General features: G+C 42.4%; 1 protein-coding gene across 5 annotated transcripts in view; it reads right to left on the reverse strand.

The window, feature by feature from the left end:
- Positions 1–21933, reverse strand: part of ROR1 (receptor tyrosine kinase like orphan receptor 1) — a 403988-nt gene that overhangs the window by 156306 nt on the left and 225749 nt on the right. For all 5 annotated transcript variants that reach the window (XM_082356666.1, XM_082356668.1, XM_082356667.1 and 2 more), the window contains exon 2: positions 15814–15885. In XM_082356666.1, coding sequence (XP_082212792.1) covers positions 15814–15885 — 72 coding nt within the window. The remainder of the gene's footprint in view (positions 1–15813; positions 15886–21933) is intronic.

Consider the following 21933-nt stretch of genomic DNA (forward strand, 5'->3'; position numbering starts at 1 on the left):
CATGAGGTCTAGGTGTCCATATGCCAGGTCCTCTATCTAAGGACAGAAAAGACTCCCAGAGGCTATCTGTCATTTTATTACAAAGTTCAAAGCAATACTGAAACTAATGAAGACATCTATGTAACAATAAGTTTCATAACAGATTATTGGCATTAATATATTATGACATTGATTCTGACTCTTGCCTCTTTTCAATGTACTTACAAATTTATCTGGAGATGTATTTTGGCTTTCTTTATTAATCATAGGCTATAAAACACTGCTTCAAACACTGCATACACATCTTAGAAGCTTAGAACTAAAGAAAACCTTGAGTCATAATCAAGTCTGAAATGACAGCACACAGCTGCTAAGCTTGTTAAGTGCTCCAGCATTTAACTCTGTCTGTCTCAAAGTTAGAATGTGTAATAATAGGAATTTTTGAATCCTCATTTTATAGATGATGAAACTGGGACTCAAAGAGGTTAAGTAATTTACTGAAGACCATATAGCTACTGAACACCAGGGCAGGAAACAGGCCAATATACTACGAAGTCCCAAGAACAGCTTTCATCCACTTTCTGAGAAGGAGTAGACATGGCAGAAAGAGTGAAAACAAAGACCAATTGGCTCAGCATAAGAAAGACCATCCTAACCTTAGGATTCTCAAAAGGAAGAGTAGGGTAGACTTCTATAATGTCACTAAAGAAAGTGTTCATGTAAAAGCTTTCTAATCAGACAGAAACCGTTCATATAGAAGGTTAGTGTAGAATGACATATGAGGCTTTTAGAAGGAGAGAGTCACGAATCAGCTAGAAGTTTGGATTATATTACCTTCTAAGGGTCATTCATCTGGGAGATACTCTGCGTATAGGTTGTGGAGATATAGTTGACTCTGGCACTAGATTAATTTGCTGCCCTCTCTAGGGCTGGAAATACTGCTCAACTTGATCCAGATTTTGAAAAGGAAGTCTTTACTTATAATATCTTCAAGAAAATATAAGTGCTTCTATCATCCTGGGGAAGGGAAGGCTTTCCTAACCATGACACCAAAGTAAAAAATCAAAAAGGAAAAGGATTGATAGATTTGATTTCATAAAATTAAAAGTTATCTATATGAAAAGATACACATTCCATAAGCAAAATTAAAAGCGAAGCTAGTTTTAAAAATGCAGATTTCAAAGCAGTAAAAAAAGATATATACACTAATGGAATGAGAATAAGGAATGAATATTCATCAGAGAAAAAAATGGCCACTGAACATAGAAAAAAATTCAGCCTTACTTAGTTATCAAAGAAATGAAAGTTAAAATAAAAATGGCATACCATTTTTGCTTTTAAAATTGACAATGACTAAGAAAATGATAATACTTAGTACTAGTGAAATAAGCAGAATGGTGCATTCTCCTACACTGTTGCTAGGGACTGTAAATATGCAGATAGATTTCTTTAAATTGAAGTATAGTTGATTTACAATATTGAGTTAGTTTCAGGTGTACAGCAAAGTGATTCAGCTACACACACACACACACACACACACACACACACACACACACACACACACACACATTCTTTTTCAGATTCTTTTCCCTTATAGGCTATTACAAAGTATTGAGTATAGTTCCTTGTGCTATACAGTAGGTCCTTGTTCATTATCTATTTTATACATAGCAGTGTGTATATGTTAATCCCAAACTCCTAATTTATCCCTCCCCCACCCCTTTCCCCTTTGGTAACCATAAATTTGTTTTCTATGTCTGTGAGTCTGTTTCTGCTTTGTATATAAGTTCATTTGTATCATTTTTTTAGATTCCACATATAAGTGATACCATATATTTGCCTTTCTCTGTCTGACTTACTTCACTTAGTATGATAATCTCTAGGTCCATCCATGTTGCTGTGAATGGCATTATTTCATTCTTTTTTATGGCTGAGTAATATTCCATGATATATATGTACCACATCCTCTGTTGGTGGACGTTTAGGTTGCTTCCATGTCTTGGTTATTGTAAATAGTGCTGCTATGAACATTGGGGTGCATGTATCTCATTATCCCAACCTATCCTCCTCCCCATCCCCAGCCCAAACATTCTTTGTTACCAGAATAGACTTTGTTATAAAGGCAAAAACAAACCACCCACAAATAAAAAAAACAACAATGTCAGCAACAACAAAAAGCATGGTCTTTGAATACACACATTACCAAGATTTCACCACTTACTTTCATGGTTCTTTTAACACACACACTTGGTAAGCAGTTGGAGATGATTTCTGATTACTTAGTGGTTCTTGATATAAAAATAAAGACTGGAAAAATATATTCAAGTCACTTGACAGTTTACAGAGCACCACATTATCATATTAGGATCTGATAATGACCTCAGTGGACATTATTAATTCTGTGTGACAGCTGAGAGCACTGAAGTTCTAAGACGTTAAGTGACCGGCCCAAGGTTATTTTAGTTAGTGGCCAGGCCAGGGCTCTTACTTGGGTTAGGGGCTGAGGCACTAAGTAAAAATAGTCCTGGCATGGAGATGTCAAATCCATTTTTATAGCCCTCACATCACTAGCAGTAAAGAAGAGTAGCAGGATAAAAGCTTATCAATGTGTCTATTTTATTTATTTTGAGTTTTCTTACTTTTATTTAGGTAAAATTCACATAATGTGAAATGAACCATTTTAAAGTGAATTACAAAATTCAGTGTCATTTAGTACATTCACAATGTTACACAACCGCCACTTCTATCTAGTTCCAAGATATGCACCCCATCCCAAAAAGAAACCCCAGACTCACTAAGCAGTTGCTCCTTATTCCCCCTCACCCCAGCCCCTGGTAATCACCTATTCACTTTCTATCTCTAGGCATTGAACTATTCTGGATTTTTTTACATGAATGGAACATGGAACTTTTTGTATCTGACTTCTTTCACTTAGTATAACATTTTCGAGGTTCATCCACTTTGTCACATGTATCAGTATTCCATTCCTCCTTATGGCTGACTAATATTCCACTGTAGGTGTGCACCACAATTTGTCAGTGTAGTCATCCACTAATGGACATTTGGGTTTCCACCTTCTGGCTATCATAAATAGTGCTACTAAGAACATGCAAGTACATGTAAATATTTGTTCGAGTACCTGTTTTCAATTCTTTGGGGGGTATACAGGAGTTGCCTTATTTTCTTACATATTTTACTTATATCTAACTACAAGAGTACAGGATATTTATTGAAGAAAATGTGGAAGTTAAAGGAAAAACACAAATAAGAAAAATCACCTAAGGGTAATTAAAAATATCCTCCTCCAGAAAGGATATTCTATAAACTTATAATCCAATGTTTTCTTTCCTCCCGATAAACATGGATTATTAGTTTAGAACTAGGCAATAAGGCCTTCAGCAGGCAGTGAATATGGACTTTGTAGTCAGAAAAATCTGGATGTGAATCCTAGTTCTGCCATTTACTAGCTGAGTCACTTTACGTCTCTAAGCTTGTTTTCCTGGCTAGAAAATGGGCATAATAGTACCTACCTCACAGGGTTTTGATGGCATATTAAATGGGATGGCATTGTGAGTAAAATGTCTCGTACAATGCCTAGAACAGAACAGGCATTCAGGAAGGATTAGCTGGAATAGTACTTCCCACACAGGGGTTTGCTAATACCACCAGGAAGTGAGGTTCGTGAGAGAGGAACTTTGTGTTTTCACCACTCTGTCTTTAGCACAGTGCCTGGTGCACAGTTGGTACTCTGTAAGAACCTGTTGAATGAATAAGTGTATAAGTGATGGGAAAAGGATTAGAGACCTGGGAAGGATCTCCAGGAAAACACAGCTTTCTGAGTTCAGAAGACAAGTAAAGGCCACGGATAGAGAGAATTCTCGCAAGTCAGCTGGAATTCTACACAACCATATTCCAATGACTGGAGTGGATCAGGACTGACTTAGGGCCCCCAAAATGAAATCATTTGCAGAAGATAAGTTAGTTTTAGTTGCAGCAACTGGGGGTCAAAGCTAGAAGCCCTCTGAGGCATGTGGTGAGTTGAACTTCCTAAGCTGCTGGACCCAGCTAAGGCTCAGAGCATTTTTTCAAAGCAAATGAAGCATTTGATGGAATAAACCCAAGCAAAGAGATATTTAAGCATGGGGCCTTGACAGGAACTGCCCTGAAGTAATATCACTTGGAACTAAGGAGATGATTAGTGAGCTTCTCAGGGCCCTACAGGAAATCTTGCCTGGCACAGGAATGCACAAATTTTCAACCTTGTCTAAGAGCAGCTTCCCCACACTCCACTGCCTCAGAATGATGTTCGTAATGGGTTGCAGAGCTCACTGCCTGCTGAAGGCCTTATTGCCTTCCTCCTATTGTGGGTCCTTAATCCAAGCAACGGACTTGCCCTGTTTCTAGACTGACTTCTCCTAAAGTGCAGGAGGGCTAAAATGGAGTTGTAGACATGTAACCTCCCAAGAAACTGGCCAGAAAAAATGCAGTGCTGACCCCTACCTCAGGTGTCTATTAGCTGGGCCTAGTGAGGGAGGGTGTGAGAACCTGTGGTTCCAGGGTAACTGTCTGTTTTTATACAGCTATGTTTTCATACTTCTCCTTTAAAGCACCTATCACTGCTGCAATTAAATGATTTTTAGTATATGTGCATGTGTAAAATTAATTGTTAAAGTCTCTCTCTTCCACTGAATTTAGGGTATCTGAAGGCAGGACTGTTTCTGTTTTGTTCACTATTACATCTTCAGACCCTAGAAGAGGCCTTGTCCACGGTAGGATGCCATATACATTTGTTGAGTAAATGAATCTAAGATATTTTATTACAAATTTCAATTCAGTTTGGAGGCAACAGACTATATTGGGTAAGGACATGTGTTTGAATTCTGGTTTCACAGCTTCCTGACTTTGGGCAAATTGTTGCAACTGCTTTTATTAGTTTCCTGGTGTTGCTGTAGCGAATTACTACAAACTCGGTGGCTTAAAACAACAGAAATTTATTTTGACCCAATTCTGGAGGCGACATTCCAAAATCAGGCAGAACCCTGCTCCCTCTGGGGACTCTAGGCGAGAATCCGTTCCTTGCCTCTTCCACTCTCTGGGGGCTGCCCTGGCATTGCTGGGCTTGTGGCTCCATCACTCCAGTCTCTGTCTCCATCTTCACATCACTGGCTCCTCTGTGGGTCTGTATGAAATCTCCCTCTGCCACTATCTTCTAAGGATACCTGTAGACAGTTAGGGTCCCCCCGGATATGTAGGGTGATCTCATCTCAAGATCCTTACCGTCATTTAATTACACCTGCAAACAGCCTTTCTCTAAATAAGATAAAGTTCACAGGATCTGGGGATTAGGACACGACAGCCCATTACATTTGTCTAAGGCTCAGTTTTTTCATCCATAAAATTGATGTACTATCTCTTAGAATTGTTATGAGGATTAAATACAACAACACATGTAAATCACTTTATGTGTTCATGGCACATTAAAAAGCTCTCAATATTTGGCAACTGGTAAGAGCTGATATTACTTCATAAGGCAGTAAAGTATTACTCCTCATGGCCGTATAAAAAAAGTGATGGAGTTACACTAACTCATTCAGACATTTTCAGAAGTATGTCAAATCAGTATCAGTATCAATCTATCTATCTCTATATTTATTTAATCAGGGCTGGGACCTAGCTCAGCCCTCTCACCTATGTCATTACATTCGTATTCACGACAACCCTGGCAGATGAATGAAAAACAAAAAGCCCCCCAAAAAAGTAAAGCTCAATTTTTGAGAACCTGAGTTAGCCACAGCACTCAAATATAAATCAAGGACTTCTCACTCCAACCCCCATTCTTTTTTCTATATTACCTCAGAAAATTAAGGACAGAAATGGAGAAAGTCCCAACCATCGGTACCTGGATAAATCACTTGTTAGAACACCATGGTAAGACTACAGGGTAGATGAGCCTAGAACTCTGTAACAGTGGCTCTCAAACTTTGCTGCACATTAGAATCACCTGGAGAGCTTTTAAATCCCTCAAACCCCAGATTGTATAGAAGAACAGTGAAATGAGAATGGTGGTTGGTGGGGGGAGGGCAGAATGGGGAATAGACCCAGGTATTAGTAATTTTTAAAACTCCACAGGTGATTCCGATCACAGCTGAGGTTAAGACCTACTGCTCTTTCAGTGGTCCTCAAACTTTGGTGAGAATCAGAATCACCTGGGAAGTCAGTAAAAACACAGAGGCTTAGAGTCTAGCCTGCTCCAATGAGCCTGGGTCTCTTCAGGTGATTCTGAGACCAGCAGTGTTAGAGGACTTCGACTCTAAAGTACCTTTCAACTCTGATGTTCTGATTTTTACCACTCACTCATCTATTTATTTATTCAAGTACCTGTACTAGAGTTAGAGCTACAGGGATGCAGAGAAAAGACCTAATTCCTGATCTCAAGACGTTCACAGCCTGGCAAGCTGTTCTCGTGGCTCTCAAAGCACTCTCCACAGTGCCCTTCCAGGTTGACCCTCCTGCTAGAATGGGTGAGCCGTGAGGGCTTTGCTGGACATGAAGAAGATGCTTAATGCATATTTCTTGCAAGAGAGAAGAAGAACGGGAGAGAGAAAGAAAATATACCCGGAAAGCAGCATCCCCCAGCAGCATGGTGAGGCAGAACCACTTCCTCCACAGAGTAAGATGTGATTTCCTATAGGGGCAGGTGGGGTCAGGAAAGGTTTCTTCCAAGTGATGAATCTGTACAGGGTCTTTAAGGATGACAAAAGGGTGGGAGGGTACTCTCATCACAGCAAGCAGCAGAGTTTGCACAGCGGCCTGAGATAGGATGGGGAACAATGAGCACTTGGTTCTCGAGCACAGCAAGCAAGAGTGGAGGGGGCGGAGAGGTGGACGCTGAGGCAGGAGCCAGAGGGCGCTTGGTGTAATCTCTTCTCCCTCCCTTGTCAAGAGGCCTCTAAGTCCAAAAGTCTCTGGGAGTCTTTGAGCAAGGGTTGACCAGAGCCATAGGCCCAGGACTACAAAGGCCTCCTATAATCCCTGTGAGCAGGACTTTAGTCCACAAGTTTCTAGAAGCACATTGAGGCCAAACTCCAAAGCCATTTCTGAAGTGGGTACTCAGGGAGGTCCTCTCGGCAGGCAGGTTTAAATCCAAACTAAGATACCAGGCAAGGACAAAGCTTGCCTGGGAGCATCGAGAAACGCCCTTTCTGCTGCTTCCTGATTATTTATGAGTCCAAGATTGTGCCTTGTCTTTGCCAGGAATTACTGAAGATGGTACCAAGGGAGTAAGGAATCTGAGACCCATGATGGGAGGTAGATAAATCTCTATCCTGATTCTAAATGGTAAAAACAGGAGCGTAAACATTTCCAAGCTTCTTCGATTGCTCCTCTGTCTCAACCGGGTGGAGCTTGCCGGGAAGGGGGAGCTCTGTGATCCTCGCTCAGCTAAGCTTGGCCATTTGCAGAACAGCCTTGGGCCCCAGGCCTCTACGCTGAAGGCCCCACTGACAGCAGCACACAGGGGAGGGGAGGGAGGGCTGCTGGGAGGGATTGGTACCAAGAGCTGACGCTAGAGCTGGAATGATGGGTTGGATGGAGTACTGAGTGGGGAGGCTGACCCTCTCCGCCCCAGGGGTGGTGCCCAGTGGCCAGCTCCTCCCCTTGGAGCAGGCTTTGAAGGATCAAAATTGACCATAAAGGTTCGTTTCCCCTCCACTTTATGACAAAATTGCATAGTTCTCATCTTGGCGGTTCCCTTCCCTAAAGTGAATGGACTTGTCAAGTAAAGAGGATTAACAAGAGTCCTAGAGAGAGCAGCTTGGTTGAAGAGGAAATGATTTCCGTGTCACGTGCTTCCATGCTGGGTTCCAGGTAAAGGGACTGAAAGCTTGTTGTGAGTTACTGAGGGATAAAGTAGACACAGCAGAGCTGGCAGGAAGATCCCCTGCTTTCTTATCAAGAAGAGATTTTTCTCACTGCTTCCAGGCCTAGACCAGATTTTTTTCTTTCTTTTTAAAATCACTATAAAGGAAAAGGAAACTAACTTTGGATGATCAGGAAAAGCTTATCTGAGGAGATGACAATTACGTCAAGATCTGAAGGAGGGGAAAAGCAAGAGAAAGGGGATTCTGGGTAGTGCCCTTGGTCAGGAAAGCACTTGGCTTGCCAGAGGAACATAAAGGAAGCCAGTGTGGCTGGTGGAGCATGGCCAGCAAGAAAGAATAGTGCAAGGTGAAGTCTGAGAGATAGAGGCAACACTGGATCATCAGGACCCTGTTTGAATATACCCAACTACTGCCCCGAAGCTGGGGTTTCCTGACTTGTTCTAGGGTCCCATTGCTGTCATTTATGTAACCATTATCAAAGTATAAACCTTCTGTGCTTTGGACTTCTAACCTACAAAGTTTTTCTCCACAGGAGGGAGATTACTTGAAATATTGCCTTTCTCTGAGAGTTAATGATCAGCTTAGAATCAATAATGCTTATCCCACACACATAAAGTACTTGATATATTTTTAAGCATCATACACACACAAAAAATCAGTTTTCAAAAAATTTCTTTTAATAAAAAGCAGTTCCTAGAATGTTAAACCTTGCATAGATATGAGAACATGTCCTCATGTTGCAAGTAGGAAACACAGGTTAGATTTACCTGAAGTTCTAGCTGTTGTTTCATTAGAGAAGTACCTTTGAATAGAATTATAATGCAAGTGACATGTGTAATTTTTAATTGTTTAGTAGCCACATTAAAAGGGTCAAGTAAAATGAATTTTAATAATATATTTCACTTAATTCAATATATGAAAGATTATCTTTTAACACATAATCAATATAAAAATTATTAATAAGATATTTTAAGTCCTTTTTCAATGGAATAAGCCATTGAAATCTGGTTTGGGTTTTACAGTCACACTAATCTCATTTTGGACTGGCCACATTTTAAGTACTCAACAGCTACAGGTGGCTAGTGGCTACCATAATGGACTTGCAGCACTGAAGCCTCACGGAACAAGAATTGATAACTCCCTTTTTACAGATGAGAACACTGAGGCCCAGAGCTTAAATGACAGGTCACTGACCTGGTTGTGGACTTGAGCTGGGACTGGAATCTAGGTTCTTTGTCAAGTGCTTATTCACTGGATCATACTACCCTCCCCTTGGGAATAAGAAGGGGTGAGGGTAAGAGAATGACCTGAAATGAGCAACTATCTGTTCTAGAGACTGTGGTGGGACTTTAGACTCTATTTTACGCTTTGCAGTGATACCACTTCTCCCATTTTCCATATAAGGTTACAGAGGCTCCAAGTGCTTTTGCAATTAATAGTGGCAGTATGATATCAGTCCTTTAAAGAAAACGATGCTATTAATATTAAGAAGACATTGCATAAGGCCAAAGGCTCCTGAACTTGGGCTGTTTTAAACACCACAAAGCTACCCCCAGCAATTCCCCCAGAAATGCCTCCAACCAGCTCCCAGTCTCAGGAGGACTACTCTTTAGCTTGCCAAGTACCGAGTCTCCTGATCTAGACCATCCCTCTCTTGCCCCTTCACCCACTGCCCCTGCTCCTGATACATACTATTAGGAGCACAAAGAAAGGACTCAGCTGTCCCATGAGGACGAGCTGTGAACCAAGCTCCAAGGTATAGACCAGTCAATGTTATTTAAATAGACTCTTTATGTACCAAAGACAAATCAAGTAACAGAGAGGGGGGACAAGGGGAAGCCACCACTCCTGAACTAGAAAACCTGGTCACAACCCTTGACGGTGAGCTAAGGGGTTGAGGCCAGCACGAATCTGTCTATTGCGACCATGCAAGCAGCTGTCCTAGGGCACAGCACCAATGCAACCCACAGATGTGCTTGTTGGCCGGGAAAACAATCTTAGGTGATAGAGATGAAGGCCTCTGCTCCACAGGTGAGCAAAAGGAAGCTTAGAGTCATAGTAACTCCAGAGTTCATGCTCCTAAGAACCTTGCTATACGCTTCCCTACCATGTGTAAAGCTCTGAGCTGGTAGAGAAAGCCAGCTCTTAAAAAAGCAGAGCAGGACGAAAATACCCCCAAATCTAGTCTGTCAGCACAGAGAACTGTTTGCAGTTGGAATGAGGCCTCAGTATTTTTTTAAGTTGTAGGCTCCCTCCCTTTCTGCTACCTACGGGTGCAATTTCCAGTGCTTTCTCCAAAAGAAACATTTGGCTTTCTACAGAGAACCTCTGAGACCTCATGTGACTGAAAATGGAAGAGGGGGAAAGAGGCCCTCATCATGCCCTACCCCGAAACCTCCACAGGGAAGCTGAGGTTGGGCCCCTGTAGATCGATTTATTTTAGGAGGCACTTGCTTCTGAAGCATTTGTTTCAGAAATTACCCCCATGCCCCATCAATAGTAGCTTTCAACGGCTCTTCCCGGGTGGCCTTGTCTCTTTTAAATTTCATTTCCTGTTGGAAAGGATAAACAGGTAACTGTTTAATGCCCCTGACTGGACTCATTTAACAGAAAACCAGGACCAGCGTGAGGCTGGGGAGCCAGAATGGGATTGATGGGTGGAACAGAGCAGGTCGGTGACGAGAAAGGCATTAAAGAATACCAAGTGACGGACTTTTATTTTACTGCTTCTCCACGTGAGGGAAACTGTCCCACTGGAGGAGGGATATGAATGCAGGGGAGACAGTGCAATCAACTGCCATGTTGGACATGGATCCCTGGACTTGGTGTGGAGGCCTTGGTGGGAATCCTGGCACTGCCACTCACCAGCTATGCCCTTCAGCTGAGTCCTTTAACCCTCATGAGCCCCAGCTGCCTATCTGTCCTGCTGCCCACGGTGGTGTGAATGCAAATGATGCCTTCACATGCTCAGCAAGTGCCTCACACCTAGTAGGAATTCACACTAGTTGGCACAGATGGCATTGGAACCCCTACCATTTAACACGTTTTCCACTACACACCAGGCACTTGGTTGGGCAATAAGAGCTGCCAGTGGATAAGAGAGACCTGACTTTAAAGAGACGGGCACAGAATCGATGACGTCAATACAGTCTGGTAAGGATTCTGAGCAAGACAGACATGGGGTCACATGGTACCCCACATATTAAATGTTTCGGGGTACTGTTGATGGCATGGTCAATGGGGTTGATGAAAGGATTCGTAATGATCTGTCTCTCCCTCTAGAACACAAGGTCCACCAAAACGGGGACACTGGTGGTCTTATTCAGCACTATGCCCATTAGAAGCACGGCGGGGAGAAGGGGGTGAGGCAATGGTTAATGTGATGCTTAAATAAAGGAGCCAGCCAAGTGAAGAATAAGGTTAAGGACAATACAGTCAAAAGAAACTGTATGAACAAAGGCGGAGAGACTGGAAGTATAGAATAGAAGGATATACTTAGGGAATTAGAGAGGCGGGTTGTTGAAACAAAGAGTACAAAGTATGGAGTGTAGGGGTGAGGTGAGAGGACCTGGCAAGGGTAAGACCATAGAGAACCTTGTTTACCAAACTAAATATGGTGCTGGTGTGGGTGAACAGCCATGTGTGGGAGGCCAGAGTGGGTGGTTGCTGACATGGGCTGCTGACATGGGCTGATCCTGCTGACAGGATCTGAAATATTCATTCCAACCCTAATATACACTTTCTTTACAAGCCTGCCAAAATACCAATGATTTTTTTTTTTAACTACCAAGCCCAAAGTAATAATCATATTAACCAAAAGCAGCTGTTACTTCTTAACTATTAGTTTATCAGATTTGTTAGCCAGATCAATTTTCACAACCACCATGTGAGGTAGGTACTGTTATTATCTCATCTTACAAATGAGAAGACCAAAGCACTGAGAGGTGGAGTGGCTTGCCCAAAGTCACACAGCATGCAGGTAGCAGAGTCAGGATTCAAACTTAGTCACCTTGGCTCCAGGGTCCATTCTCTGAACTACCATAGTATCTTCAATCGGTCTTCTAGTTCGCCATTTCTCTCTTCAGCTGAGTGCAGCCACTGTTTAACCCACTTGATGAATTTTTTTTTTTTTTTAAAGAAGCTTTTATTTAATTAATTTATTTATTTTTGGCTGTGTTGGGTCTTCGTTTCTGTGCGTGGGCTTTCTCTAGTTGTGGCAAGTGGGGGCCACTCTTCATCGCGGCGCGCGGGCCTCTCACCGTCGTGGCCTCTCCCGTTGTGGAGCACAAGCTCCAGACGCGCAGGCTCAGTAGTTGTGGCTCACGGGCCCAGTTGCTCCGCGGCATGTGGGATCTTCCCAGACCAGGGCTTGAACCCGTGTCCCCTGCATTGACAGGCAGATTCTCAACCACTGCACCACCAGGGAAGCCCCCACTTGATGAATTTTTAATTTCTATAACTCTATTTTTCAATTATAGAATTTCTATTTAGTTCTTGTAAAATGTCTGCTTTTTGGTCATATTATCCTGTACTTGGCCTATGGTTTCTATTTCCTCTTTCACCAGGAAACATTTTAAACATATCTACTCTCTTAAATTGGTCTATTGCTTTTAGTTCCTAAGATATGAACTTCTCCATGAGTTTTGTCTGACTCTCACTAATGGTGGCTTCTTTTCGCTCTCTTGAACACACTATAATATTTAAAATTACTTAACATCAGGAGTTCTGTTGTTTTGTGGTTTTGAGTTTTTAAATTTTGTTTTTGGTGGGAGACCCATACGTACTGGGCTGTTGAGACGTTTTTTGACAATGATTTTTGGCTTTAGGCTGTCCCCTGTCAGGATCTCATAGCTTAATCAATTCCAGACCAAGTTTTTACATTATCTTCTTGGTTTGTGGCTTGTGCACTATAAGAGAAGTATACCAACCCCATACCCATGGAGAGCACAGGTTGGGGTTTTGATTTCTTGTGGGTGATCCCAGTGGCCCAGGGTGGTTGATAGACTTCCATACCAGATCCTTGGCAGAACTTTCCTTATTTCATGCTCAGGTCTGTCATTCCTTGACAGCCTTGGAAAGGAGTTTGTTTCCTATGGCCTCAGCTCTCATCCCTATAGGATTCTGAAACTCCAGCCCCTAAGAACCATACATACTTCCCATGTTTTCAGAGGACCTTTTGTTTCATTCCTTCCCACTGAACACTGCATGCTCTTCAATTCGGGCACCTGGAGATTTCTCCTTTCTGCATACCAGGCTGGTGATGGATTTTTTTTTTTCCCTTGTGTATTTACACTAGCATCTCTCTGTGATTGGGAGGAATGTCCCTTGACAACTCAATCTGACCAGAAAGTTTTTCTTATGCCTTTAGATATCAGTCCTTCTCTCTTGGCTCTGAGTTCACGGAGGACAGAGACCTTGGTCTGACTCATCTTTCTTGGTTTTGTTTTGTTTTGTTTTTTTGGCTGCGTTGGGTCTTCGTTGCTGCACGCGGGCTTTCTCTCTAGTTGCGGGGAGCAGGGGCTACTCTTGGTTGCAGTGCGTGGGCTTCTCATTGCGGTGGCTTCTCTTGTTGCAGAACATGGGCTCTAGGCGCGTGGGCTTCAGTAGTTGTGGCACGTGGGCTCAGTAGTTGTGGCTCATGGACTTAGTTGCTCAGCGGCATGTGGGATCTTCCTGGACCAGGGCTCAAACCTGTGTCCCCTGCATTGGCAGGTGGATTCTTAACCACTGCGCCACCAGGGAAGTCCCTGATTCATCTTTTGATCCTGAGTCTTCAGACTGCCCAGATCAGAGTCGGAAGCAATAAAGAATTGATCAAAATGAGTGAATAAATGAATCAATCACCTTTCGCTTTCATTCTAAATGGGAAGTAAAGACCACATACTAATTATCTTCTAGAGAAAGAAGACACCAAGAACCCCTGGAAAGCCATCCATGCTCTCTGGAAGGCCATGCTAAACAATCAAAGGAGTTTGGGGACTGCCTTAGTTCCACCCTTTGGCCAGTAGGTTCTACTACTTGACACTACTTTCTTGAAGGGCAACAGCTGCTAATTATAGTGCTGGTCTAGTAGAAATTCAAAGTCTGGCATGCTGGGTAGTTGACTGGTGGCTCTGCTGCCTTTTTAGCACATACTGATGTCCTTCTAGAGCCGTAACTGGAACTCGATCAGTAACAGGTAGTGTGCAATGATATAATTTTTTCTGTTGTGCCATAAGGAGCTTGCCAAGTAAGTTCACCTACTTGAAAGCCCCTGGCACACTGCATGGCACAGAGTAGGCACTGAGTTAACATTTAGTATGCTTTATTTCTGCTTTTCCATTAAAAAAAAAATCCACAAATATTTGTTGAAAAACTACTGCCTCCTAAGCATTGTGCTTGGTGCTGGAGATGGAGAGGCATAACATGCAGTCCCTGTTTTAATCCCTAATTAGAAAAAGAATGTCCAGCTCAAATTTGACAATAAAAAATGATCCTAAATGTCCTTTGATTTAAGGTGAAAAGACATCTCACCTCATCCTGCCACCCTAAAATGCCTAAAGAGCCTAACCAGCAAAGTAAATTTGCCCATTACTGTTTTGTAAAGTAACATTCTCGTTCCTCAGAGAGGAACTTTAACTCCCAGTGAATACATGAGCAGACAAAAGACAGCTGATCATAAAAGGCAATTTTTGACAATGATTTTTGAGCTCCTTTTATCACTATTATCCCAGAACCTAAAATCATGCCTGAACTAAAGTAGAAACTCAGTAAGGTTGTTGAATGTATCTGTATACATATATGTGGATGTGGCCCATCCATCTATATGACTACAGTGTGACTCATCTGTCATTCCACACATATTTATTGAGGATTTCCTATGAATGAGAGTCTCTACTAGATTTTTTAATAGAGACAGGAAAAAAAAAAAAAAAAAAACAAAATAGATATTCTACCTACAAGGAACTTCCAGGTTTAAGGGCGAGATAGACAAGTATGTAAATCACCATGATATAACATAGAAAATGCTAAGAGAAGAACAGAGAAAAAGACTATGGGGGTTCCAAATACAGAAAGGCCAATTCCTGCGGAGGGATTAGATAAGACTGTGGCTAATATAGACTATATGCTCAGACTTAAAGGAGAAGTAATTTGTTGCCCTGTAGAGGGGAGAGAATGGGGACTGGCAAGGAAGGAAGGGCAATTCAGATGGAAAGAACAGCTTAGACAAAAGTAGAGAAGCAAAAAAGCACAGGACATATAAGATGAAATAGAAATCGGGCTGGAGATGCATAAAAGGGCATAAAGGGGACTAAAGAGAAAAAAGCCTGAAGGGTAGGATGAGCCAATTTCAGGGATTCTGAATGTGTCCTGATTTATCTTCCAGGACACAGGATCTCTATAGAGTAGCCAGTGCTTAGCATACAGCAGGACTTAATTAATACTACAACAGCCTCAGAGCAGGAACCTGTTCTCCACGTGCACACAGGAAGCTGCCATCTGTACACACAGGCAATTACAAACATTCCAAATACTCTGCCCTGAACCCTGCAAGCACATCAAATACTCACTGTAAAAGGTCACCCAGCAAACAGCTCTGATCAGTCCTGGCTCAGGCAGAATCAAATCCTCTAAATAAGATCCACTAGATGCAGTGTCAGGAAGGTCAGAAACTACCCTTTTTCACATCTTGAAGCATTTTTACCATGTGGAACATTTTAGGGGAAGAAGGGAAAGGAAAGAGAGAGAGAAAGAGGAAAAAAAAAACCAACAACAACAAACCTTTCCAGAAATAAAAGAATTCCAAGTAATTAAATGTTAAATGATCACAGTAAGCAGGGAATTTATTTTGGCCCCCGCCTCCTTCTAGTGATCTAAAAAGCAGTTGATTTCAAAGAGAGCCATGCCAGGAGTAAACCTGGCATTCCACGCCTCCCCTCCTCCACCTCCACCCCTCCGTGTCCCCACTGTGTACCTCTGTCGAGCTCACTTGAAATGTTCCATGATGAGGTAGGCACTAAGTCAGCAGTGACTGACAACTCCGTTTCTGAAAAGACAAAGAAGGGAGGGGAAAAAGACAAGGGCAATATTAAATATAGTAACTTACGGGCTGTTAGAAGCATTAAAGGAGATTTCCAAAGGCCCTGCCTTCCAAGACAAACTACGCAGTCCCATAGCTTATTAAACTTGAATGGCTGCTCTCCTTGCCAGGCAGAGGTGCCTGCATTATAGAGGCTATCCAGACAAACACACTGGACACCAGATTCAAAGTTTTTTTTCTTTAAAGCACAGGCTTGACAATTAAAATACAAATATTTCATTGACGAAAAACCAAACCTACGTAAATGACCAAATACCATCAAACACAAACTCTTCCTTTTCTTGTTAGAAGACGAGTCTTAGATGAATATAGTCAATAGTCTTCCCATGAAACATGAGAACATCATTGTTCCTGCTGCTGGCTTCATTTGTGTTTGTGAATTGATAGCATTTCTATTAATAGAGAAATCGATTTCTCTGTATTGAAACCTTAAGTCAAGACAAACGAAAGCTAAGTATTTGAATATGGAGAGTCATTCGTGGTAACCCAAATTCAAAGATAATTTTCAAAACCACTATAAATTAAAGCAAACGTGCAAATCAGTAGTCTAAGGGACATGATACACTATTAAAATTGTAAAACTCTTCAGTGATATACTGTAATATACAAATGATGTTTTTGTTTTTGAAAATTTAACCCATGACACCATCCTACTAGCACATTCTAATAGGATTGCACTAACCAATTGTTAGGTTACACACATACACACACGCACGCACACATACACACTCACTGCATTACAGAACTTTAGTGCTAGGCAGGATCTCAGCGAGCCCAGAGCCTGGGTCGTTAGATCCGTGGCACCCATGCTGTCACTTCCCCTTCCTTCAGACATCATTAGTCAATTATGGCCCTTTTTGCTTATTAAACCTGGGGTCTGCCTTACAGCCTTTTCAACACGGTACTGTAGGTAGTCACTGAAAATGGATCTGTGTCAGAATGCAAGATAAACTTTAGTAAGTGGAAGAACTGGGTTCACATCCAGGTCTGCTTGACTCCACCACGCACATACCTCCTGGCAGCCCATGCTGCCCAGTCCTCAAGTCTGTGAAACCTGACTTGTTTTTCACCTTACCTCTCTCTGGCTTCACCTTTTCACCTAGATAAGCACACTCTCTACATTTCCTTATTTACTGATGGGGACCGTCTGCCGCATGGCCATAGAAGCCACAACCCGTCATCGGTGAGCTTTGCCAAGGACGGGATGTTTACCCACTGAGAACTTGCAGAGGCCACTTCTAGCTTGTCTACTGGGTCTCCAATCAACCTGCCACGTACAGCAGAGACAAAAGGTTGTTTGGTTTGTGCAGGCCTCCTTGGCTTGTCTCTTCCCCTGTTCAGGTGGGAAAAGAAAGCAGGTGGGAAAGAAAGTACACAAACCACATGTACCCTTCCCACCCCAACTACATCCTGAGCCAACAACAGCATAGATTCTTTTTTTTTTTTTTTTTTTTTGCAGGCTCAGTAGTTGCAGCACATGGGCTTAGTTGCTCCGCGGCATGTGGGATCTTCCTGGACCAGGGCTGGAACCCATGTCCCCTGCATTGGCAGGCAGATTCCTAACCACTGCGCCACCAGGGAAGTCCCAGCATAGATTCTTTTAAGGGGAACTGAAGTCAGATGGGCAGTATGGCAGGGATCTTACAGCACAGAGAATTCCAAAATATGAAGCCAAAAAGGAAAATCTGCCCAGGTAAGAAAAATGCTTAGCACAAAACCACAGTGGAAGACAGCGCTTCTGTTATCAACCACTTGTCCTAGGAATGGGTATTTCATGCAGGTGATTTCACCAGGAAGTGCTAATTGTCTACATTTTGGAGCCCTCCATGTGTGATTCCAACTGCAACTCCACGCTGACCCCCATCCTGCTGCCACCCACTTTGGCTCTTTGAATAAAGGCCCCTTGTCGGCAGTATTTTGGACTGCTGTGGTTCCCCTTCTAAAAAGGCTCATCAAGCACTCCAACACTCAGACTTCGGGGAGCTTGGGAATAGAAGCATGGCAGCTACGGCAGCAGTTCAGGCAAGGAAGCAAAGAGTGGGGAAGTGGTGGGATTAAGACAGATTTTGACAGCATTTACATTCAATATTTTCATAGCTTCATCTTGCTGCTGCTCACGGTTAAATTGCCAGAAACATAGGTTTCACTTTACAGTGTTAATTTTATAGAAAGTTAGCTAAATGTCACTTGGTTTTTCTAGCCTGAATTTGAATTGCTGATTGAATATAATTTGAGACTGATGACAAACGAATGGATTCTTGGCACTGCTAACAGTTGAAATTGTTCCCCATGTGTCCCTGGACACTAATTACCACTGGGTTCTTAGGCTACAGCGAAGATAATTTCAATTCACAAGCTCATTAAGTGATTGTGATGATTCTGAGGAATTTTGTTCTCAGACTCCAGATCTATTCCTCGAGATAACCACATGTTCAGCTTTTCAGATAAAATGATAATAAAAACAGATAAAATTGATAAAATATTTTAAAATATGAATAATCTCCCTGAAAAATATTGTCTTTTGAGGCCACATTTTTTTTTAAAGAAAGGCTGATTATTTAATGTGAAAAGTTAATGTTAGTAGTTGAATGTAGTCCCTCACAAAAATGATGTTTAATAAGGTTCCCCCCTCACCTCCCGAAAAGCAGGCTGAATTTTAAGCAAGAAAAATTGAGCACATCTCAATTTGAGCGCCCTCGATTCCAGGGTCAGCAGCAGCTTTAGAGAGACGCGACCGCCAGTCTTGACCCTACAGGATCTCCACTAATGGATTCAGCTCCTCCCTTATTTTCTTCACCGTGGCAAAAGGATGAGATATTTAATACCAGACTAGCAGCCTCTCTGTCTGTAAAATTTATTGTGGTAATGGCAAATTTGTATGTGCCAATTGGGAGGCAGTAGAATATGTAATGGAAATACATACCTCCATTAAGATACTAATTTCTGTCACTTACTAATTTTGTGATCAGGACCAAGTTACTTAACATCTTTTGACCACTATTTTCTCATCTGTAAAATGGGGACAATAAAAGCCATCTCACAGGAATGTGGTAAGGACTAAATCACATTATGGACCAAAAGGGTCCTGCACCAAAAGGGTGCCCAGCATAGAGTGGATACTCAAGATCTTTCATGCCTCCCCTTCTGTCTAGCAAGGCAGATGGGCATACGCCGTGTGGACATACTCCAGTTAGCGGCTATGTCACTGTCTAGGTTTGAAATGACGCATTTGCTGTGCTTTTAGAAAGACCCTATTTTGCATGCCTTACTAATCCAAGCCAATCTTTTCATTTTGTGAGGTTTTCCTGAATCGGTCACCAGTTCTCTTAGAACATCAGTGTTTTTATGTGGTTTTATCCAATTTAAGCAAATCCAGCGTGTTTGAGAAAACTCCAGCCCTTATCTTTCCTGACCTCTGCAGGAGGGCAAGACATTCTTCTCCCAAGTTGATCAATAGGAGCTATTATCTTTGCAGTTTCACTGATGAGTGACTTTTTGGCACTGATTCTGCAAACATAAGGTTCTGGTATTTAAGCCTGAACAGTAGGAGTGTTACTTGGAGGGAGGGGGGGAAAAAAAATAAGTCTTGAATCCTCCTCATTGATAAAAGCCTGTGCTCTCCACGAGGATCACTGGTTTATCTCAGCAGTTGGCAGGGAACAATCCCATGTTCACAGGATGCAGAAGCTCTTCCAAGAAGCCCCCGGCCATGCCACATCCTGTATTCTGATCCAGTAACAAGCTGAGGTTACACAGGCACAAACCAGCATTCTCACGAGACTGGTGGCCAGCCCAGTGGTCACAAAGGCCAAGTGTGAGGGACAAGTGGCTGTCCCAATGCCCTTCATGACCAGTGACACTGAGTCCTGCAGTGTTATATCTGAGTGGGCCTTAGAGGCCCAGGACTTATTTAGCGAACTATGTTGTTTGTTAGTGGGTTTTTTTGCTGCTTGTGAGTCAAACTTTAATAACCACTGTGGGGTGTTTTCCCCCCAGAGTTAACAAATTTATAACTTTTTAAAAACGGGTGCATGTTTTAATGTGGCAATCGTATGTGGATCCTTCTCTCCTTAGATATAAAGTAGAAGTGTCATGTGATGTTATATGCAGTATTTTAATTTCTTACAAGTTCAGGTAGCTCATGACTCAAGCCTAAGGATTTCTGGAGGTGTCCTTATAGGGGACCTTGGAGGATCTGGGGGTACAGAGGACAAGGGGCCCAGGCTATAGCTCCTCCTTCAACAAGAACAACTCTACATTTCTCTGTGTTACATATTCAGGTGTTGTGGAAAAATGCACCGACGCTTTAAACAAAAAAATTTTAAGCCTCTTATCTGGTACAGTCTCCTCATCTGACAGATGAAGAAAGTGAGGCCCACAGCAGTCAAGTGACTTGGCCAAAATCACAGTCCTAAGACAGAGCCAGGCCTTAGAGATGGCTTAGAAATAAATGCATGCTTCAATAAAATAAATTTAAAAGAAAAGAAATAAATGCATGCTGCCTTCTCATTGCCCTTAATCTTCCTCTGTCTGTGCCCGTAAGAGATGATATGTCTCCTTAGAAGCTGAGTTCAGAGAGACGCACAGGGAATATCCAAACAGCTGGCGTCAGTCACACAAAAGGGGCACACTTTCTTCTGTGGTAAAAGAAGGTCTCTGCTCGTGATCATCTGGGGAAAGAGGGTGGGAAGGAGGCGAGGGTGCAATGGCTTCAAGTTCTCTGGTAGGCAGCGTTACTTTAGACACAAGGATCTCAGCCTTGGTTCCTTCCTCTCCCCAGCACCTCAGTGGAGGAGAAGCCCATAGCCAGGTACGTCACCTTCACCAAAGGCACCTGTTTGGGAAAGTCAGAGCCTTCTCTCCTTAGAAGGGCAGGCAGGCCACATTCCCCAACAGCGCCAGGGGGTTAGTCAGCCTGGGCATTGCTCTGGCCCTGGGTTCACAATCACCCCACATCTAGGGTCCTGAATGAGGGGGCCCCTCCACTCTGGGGACTCAGTTTATTTACTGAGGAGAGGGAAGTTAGAGCCTCCCTTACCCCCTGTGGGATAATCAGGAGTGGAGAATTACTAAGCTCAGTGTCTACGACGACCTAATCCTCAGTGACCTCAGATTTGGATGTCTGATATAATCTTCAAAATAAGTTTTCAGTACAATCACCAAGAAAGAAGACGGCACAGTCCTGCAACCCTAAACTGTTCAAATACCCAATCACACCACCTACACCGCACTATGAAATGATATCTTTTTATAAAACCTATAATGACTTTGTAAGTAGCACAATTACTGTTCATGTGACAAAGCCACTAATTTGTTGAAGAGAAATTTAAAATATACCAAAATTTGTGGTATTATTCATATTTTTATAGAGAGAGAATTGCAAAAAAAAAAAACTACAAAAGTTGTCCAAGTTTTCTCAATGTCTGAGAGGATAACACTCAGAGATCTTCTCAACAATTCCATAAGGTAGGTACCATTATTAACTCCATTCTAAGATTGGACAGCCTGAGGCAGAGATATTAAGGCACTTGCTTACTCAGCTTGTTAGGGTGGGGATGGGAATTATGGTCAAACCCAGGAGGTCTGACAGCAGAGCCAGTGTCTCCTATTGTGCCAAAATGGGGGTGGGAGGGAGGCAATGCCAAAAGACGTACCCACTTGCTCTCCAGCTTAAGCCCCCTTCAGCCCCAGAGGACCCCAGTGAACCCTAAGTTCAGCAAAACATCGTTCGAGAACAAGTACCAGAGGCCACACTCCTCTCACATCAATGCTTGGTTCCCTAATTCTAAAACCCCCAAAAGATGGTGAGAGACACAAAGGGAGGAGAGGAAATACTTCTTGAAACACACTTAAATGTCTTTTTTCCTTTGGAAATATTATTTCCTTCTTTAAATCTGTTGAATTAATATTATGGATCATACACAGTTCTTGTATTTAAAGGAATTATGTTACACAAAGCACCATAATGACACATATCTTCTTTAAAATGAATAG

This window comes from Balaenoptera borealis (assembly GCF_965194805.1).
Source record: "Balaenoptera borealis genome assembly, chromosome: 1".
Classification (NCBI taxonomy): Eukaryota; Metazoa; Chordata; class Mammalia; order Artiodactyla; family Balaenopteridae; genus Balaenoptera; species Balaenoptera borealis.